This window comes from Grampus griseus, assembly GCF_964374135.1.
Source record: "Grampus griseus genome assembly, chromosome: 12".
Lineage (NCBI taxonomy): Eukaryota > Metazoa > Chordata > Mammalia > Artiodactyla > Delphinidae > Grampus > Grampus griseus.
Genome location: NC_139006.1, coordinates 18,859,876 through 18,865,875, shown reverse-complemented (window position 1 = coordinate 18,865,875; position 6,000 = coordinate 18,859,876). Strand labels below are relative to the sequence as shown.

General features: G+C 54.9%; 1 protein-coding gene across 1 annotated transcript in view; it reads right to left on the bottom strand.

Annotated features, from left to right (window-relative positions):
* The window catches only part of KIAA1671, a gene marked incomplete at its 5' end in the record, with an annotated part of 131,580 nt that overhangs the window by 107,843 nt on the left and 17,737 nt on the right, over positions 1-6,000 (bottom strand). Inside the window, one exon of the mRNA XM_082668504.1 lies at positions 4,735-4,860. Within this exon, the coding sequence (XP_082524630.1) occupies positions 4,735-4,860 (126 nt within the window). The remainder of the gene's footprint in view (positions 1-4,734; positions 4,861-6,000) is intronic.

Genomic DNA, 6,000 nt, shown 5'->3' with positions numbered 1-6,000 from the left:
TTCTTATCCACCTGTGTCTTATTCGTAACATGCAGATAAACATTTGTCAAAAGAAAGACTGGGGGGCTTCCCTGGTGGCGCAGTGGTTGAGAGTCCGGCTGCCAATACAGGGGACACGGGTTCGTGTCCCAGTGCGGGAGGATTCCACATGCCGTGGAGCGGCTGGGCCCATGAGCCATGGCCGCTGAGCCTGCGCGTCCGGAGCCTGTGCTCCGCAACGGGAGAGGCCACAACAGTGAGAGGCCCGCGTAACGCAAAAAAAAAAAAAAAGAAAAGAAAGACTGAACCCCCGAAATGTTCCATCTCAGCCCAACTGGGCTGGTCACTGACCCCCCGACACGCCTCTCGCTTCACCTCACCTCCATGCCTTTGCATATGTTGTCCCTACTTCCTGAGCGCCCGCCTTCACCTAACTATGCCCTCCCGGGCCACCTCCAGGCCCGCCTGGACTGTGGACCCGAGGAAACTGAGTGAGAGACTCTCCAGGGCCCCCTCACTCAGGGCCTGGCACAAAGTAGGCCCACGAGGGGGTGAACTCGTCACTAGATGAGCCACCAAATGCTGACTTACGGGTTTGGGGATTTGGGAGAACATTCTTGAGGTTACCAGAGGCCCATCTGCCACATCACAGGAAAGCCCCAGAGCCAGTGAATCTGTGCCTTCACGGTCACGGGAGGGGCCTCTGGGGTGAACCATGACCCAAGGTCGTGGTCCACGACTGAGTCACCGTGTTTTACGATCCCAGCACGAGTGCAAGCCAAAGGCTCACTTTACGAGGAAAAGAGGGTGTGCCCATCCACCATCACCCCTGGATGGGGGAGGGAGAAGGCTGGGCGCAGGACTAGGACCCGCCACACAGACCGGAGGTCCTAAGGACGGCCCTGAAAGGAGCGGGGAAGCAGAGAGAGCAGAGAGCACCGGCCAGGGACTCAGAACTCCAGTCCCAGCCCAGCCTGGCTGCCGTGGGACCCCCCCGGACAGAACACCTCCCCTCCCCTGCCCTCCGTTTCCTCAACGGCAAAAAAACTCCTAAGAGAGGGGACAACTTCCCGTTCCATCAGCAGCTCTTTGAGAGAATATAGAGGAAAAAAACAGCTGACAGCAAATCATAATTAACAACACAGTGGGACTTCCGTGGTGGCGCAGCGGTTAAGAATCCGCCTGACAATGCAGGGGACACGGGATCGAGCCCTGGTCCGGGAAGATCCCACATGCCGCGGAGCAACTAAGCCCGTGCGCCACAACTACTGACCCTGCGCTCTAGAGTCCGCGAGCCACAACTACTGAGCCTGTGTGTCACAACTACTGAAGCCCGCGCGCCTAGAGCCCATGCTCCACAACAAGAGAAGCCACCGCAATGAGAAGCCCGCGTACCGCAACGAAGAGCAGCCCCCGCTCCCCGCAACTAGAGAAAGCCTACGTGTAGCAACAAAGACCCAACGCAGCCAAAAATAAATAAATTTATTAAAAAAAAAACCCAAACAAAAACACAGTAACATTTATCAGGCAGTTACTCTCCATCAGCGCTTTATAAGCATCATCTCTTTTCAGCCCCATCCTCCTACCACACGATGAGGTAGACTCAGACCTTGGGAGAGGCACTTACTGGCTCTGAGCCTCAGTTTTCCCACCTGTAAAATGGGGATAAACTAGTATCTACGCCACCCAGTAAGCACTGTGGTGGGCACTGTTATTCTTGCAATCCACCACTTTACAGCGGAAAAAAAGAGAGGCGCTGAGTGCTAAACTCACTCGTTTGCCACCTCTATGAAGCGGCCGGCTGGAACCGGTCTAACCTCATGCTCAGGGTCTGACTAGCTGGGGGTGGGCAGGGCTCTGCAGATCAGCAGGGCATCAGCCCCAGTGGGTCCCAGGCACCCTTCGGAGGGTGGCCAACCCTGTGCTGGACAAATATCACATTCTCAGCCCCGGGGATTGGTTGGCTGTCTTGTTTCCTTGTGAGCGATGCCCCAGGCACTGCAGGCCCGAGGGCAGAGAGGGGCTGGCAGAGTGGGCCCAGGCCAAAAGCACAGGCCTGAGGCAGAAGGGGCCCAGGGCTAAGGCTGGAGGCGAAACAGGCCCAGTATGCATTCCAGCTCCCCTGTTTGCTAACTGTGTGGCCTCGGGCAAGTGGCTTAACCTCTCTGAGACTCGGTTTCCTCCTCTGCAAAAGGGGATTCATATTCCCTAACATGAGTGGGGAGTGGGGACTGACAAGGCCTGGAGCACAGACTCAAAAAAGGGAGATGAACCTGAATCTCAATTGGAAGTCAACAGTACAAAGTCATCAATCAAAACAGTGACGGGAGTAACGGCGGATGGTGTTTATCCACTAGTGAGTGAATCCTCAAACGTACCACGGAGTATAAAACGCGGGACTGACCACCTCCTACCTCCAGAGGGGTAGGGGCAGCTGGCAGAGCCAAGGGCTCAGGACCCCAGGCCTCACCTGCAGGGTTGCCCTGCCTACGTCAGGCCCTCTCTCGGGGCCTCAGTTTCCCCGTTCATAATGAGAGAGTTGGACTAGGAGAGAAAAAAGGGAGACGACAGGAGGAGGGGGAGTTAGGAGGAGGAGGAGGAGGGGGCAAGGGAGGTGGAAGAGAAGGAAAGGAAAAGGAAAGCGGGAACAGTGATCCCCGCAGCCAAGGCATTAACTGGGAATTTACTCTCCTGAGGGCTGAGTGACCTCATTTACTGCTCACAAAAATACTCTGGAGGCCACTTAGGACCAGCCTCATTTTACAGAAGCAAAAACTGAGGTTCAGTGGGGTCCATCAGGCCACTTGCCTGAGGTCACAGAATGCCAGAGTCAGAACTTGAACCTACTTCTTTCAACCTCCAGAGCCCCAATGCTGAGGTCCCCCCAGACAGGCTTTTGGAGCCATCAGAAAGTGAGCTGAACACCATCACCCCCTGGTGGCCACTACCTGGAATTGCAGGTGTCAGTCCTGAAAGCAGAGAACCGAGGTCTGGGGCCCCAGCTCTGTCTTGCTCAGGCTCAGTACCCCAACCCGTCCACCTCTGGGGGAGAGGTGATCAAGCAGGCAGTAATGGGGCAGGGGCCTTGGGGGCCAGAAGGAGGGAGCCACCTGACGACTCCATGGACAAAGGCTCCTCAGTGACAGAGGGAGAAAGGGGAGGGGCCAGCAAGCAGAGACTGTAAAAAGACAGGGTTTGAATGCTCTTCGCTCCATGGCCTTTGTCTTCTCTCTCTCTCTCTCTCTCTCTCTGTCTCTCTCTCTCTCTCTCTCTCTCTCACACACACACACACACACACACACACACACACACACACACAATCAGATAAGCTGAGTCAGTGCCTGAGAGGGAATGGAGACAAGGGTGAGAAAGAAATCGGTGGCTGAGATCTGGACACTTGAGGAATTTTCCAGGGCTTCTTAGCCGACGTCTGAGTCCCTGCATGGGAGCTGTCACCCCCAGCCCCACAGTCAGGCCTTTTCACTCTCCCATCAGGTCTCGGCAAGAAGCCTGCCAGGGGCAGTGTCTTCACCCATTTTACAGGAGGAGACCAAGGTTTAGGTAACTGAAGTCTCTTGCCCGTGGCCATAAAGCTAGACAGAATGGACCTCAGGCTTCAATGCTGCAGGAGACCACGTCTCAGAGACGTGAGACCGGGCACAGATAACCACTGAAATGCATGCAGCCTTGCACTCAGAATGATCTCAGGCACAGAGCTGGTGTTGCCTCATTAAAAAAGGCTTATCTCAGATGTCCCCACATGGGGCCCAGGGCCCGGGAGGAAATGCAGAGCTCAGATCTCCCAGAATCATGGAGCAAAAGTGAAAAGAAAAAAAAACAGAAAAGAAAATCATGAAAATTCAGATGTGGTAAAGCCCTGGAACCCAGCTGGGGACACTGAGGCTCCAGGGAAGGGGGCTCCCCTGGGGTCCTGCCGCCTCATTTACCTACTTGCTTCCACAAGTGAGGAAACAGGCTGAGAGGGAGGAAGTGCTGGCTGAGGAGACAGAGCTCAGTGACAGCCAAAAGGACACTCAAAAACAAGAATAGTAACAACAATGATAATAATAATGGTAACGTAACACTTATTAAAGTGTTTACCGTGTACCTGGGACCAAGCTAAACACTTCTCGAATTATCTTATCTGAACCCCACATCAGCCCTGTGAAGTAGATGCTATTACTATCCCCATTTTACAGATGAGGAAACTGAGGCCGGGCACCCATCTGCATGCACAGCTAGGATGTGAACCCAGGCGATCCGGCTCCAGAAGCAGCTTAACTCCACCTTCCTCCTGTCATCACCACACTGTCCATCACTGTCTGAATTACCATGTGCTGGGCCCCACGCAATCCTACTCCATCCTCCCAGCGGCGCAAAAGAAGCAGGAATCACAGCCCCGTTCTCTTGGTGAACAAACTGAGGTGCATAGCAATTAATAAAAACTGCTCAAAGAGTCTGAGAGGAGACAGTGCTGGGATTTGAACCCAGGGCGCTCGGACCCCAGCATGTGTTCTCCTGACTGCTCCACGCCAAGCAGCAGGGGCTACCCCTCCACAAGGGGCCAAAAACCCACGAGGGGAGAAGGCTTCCCCAGCAGAGCCACCAAACACCCTCCACGTCATGAACCACGGCACAGCCAGACAACACCAGGCTCCCGGACAGTCACCTGCCTGTCCCCGTCCCCTGCAGGCCCTGGGGCCAGCCTGGGACATTCCCAACTGCGTCCACTCTGGCCACGCCAGCACCACTCACCACCAAGGGCCCGCTCCTCTTGTCCTTGCAGAAGCTGTGGCTTCTCCGGGGGCCCGCGGCCACAGGGATCACCTGCCAGAGCAGCTGCTCGTTGTCCTGGAGGGCAAACTCCCTCCCCGGCGGCACCTGAGGCACAGGACGCAAGAAGAGGACTTTACTGGGGCTTCCCTATTTGCAGGAAGAATATGTTACACCGAGAGAGTCCATTCTGCCTAAAAGGGCAAAGAAGAAAATTAAAGCACCAGATGCTCCATCCCCCACCCCGCACCATCCCATGGCAGGCAGTCCACCTCAATGAACGGGGGTAATATGTAGGATCAGCAGGTCTGGGTTCAGCCCAGCCTCAGCCACTTAGTAACTGTGTGACCTCAGCTGTGTGCCTTAACCTCTCTGAGCCTTGACCATGTGGGGAAAGACCCCCTAATAATCGTCCTCAGTTCAGGGATGGACCAGCCCATGGAAAGCGTGTGACTCAGTGCTGCCACCAGGGGGCAGACGTGCGTGAGACCTGGGTGCCTGGTTGGCTTCACCTTAGTCTCCCCCATGCCTGGCATGTGGGGAGCCCTCCGTAAATGTTAGCCTGCCTCATCACTGCCACTGGCAACTTTGGCGACCTCATTTTAGACATCTTTCCATGCATCCAAACACATGTGCACATATGCAGAGAAATGGGACATGAATACAACGGAGTAGGTGTGCTGGTATGAATCCTGTTATTTTTATAGATAAGGGGATACAGTCACAAGCCAGTAAACACAGGACTCTAGAATGTGGATTTTACATACCTCACACTGTCCCTGCCCAGAGAGGGAAGGCGTCTGCTTAAGAACACATAGCGTGAGTGAGGAGCATGGCTTGATTCCTGATCCCTTGCCTCACAGCCTCTTTTCTGATGCCTTATGAGGCTCTCCGGTTCTCCTCTGACCTCCCTGGCTATTCCTTCTGAGGCTCCCTGCATCTCAGAGGGACATGTGAAAGTGTGACCCAGGCCAGCCATGCAGCCTCCTCTTCCACATCACTCCCTTGGGGTTTCTTATCACACCCCATGGCTTAAGTAAATCCCGTGTACACATGGACGAGTCCGGATTCTGTCTCTCTGTGTTGGGACTCCAGACTTGCAGATCCCATTGCCCACTTACCATCTATAGTCACTGCTCACACTGGTCTGAGACCTCATGTGCCCAAAACAGGCCTCTCCATTCCTCCCCTCTAATCTTGTCCCTGTCACCAGCTGGGTAGGCCAAGACCCTCGGGTCACCCTCTGTC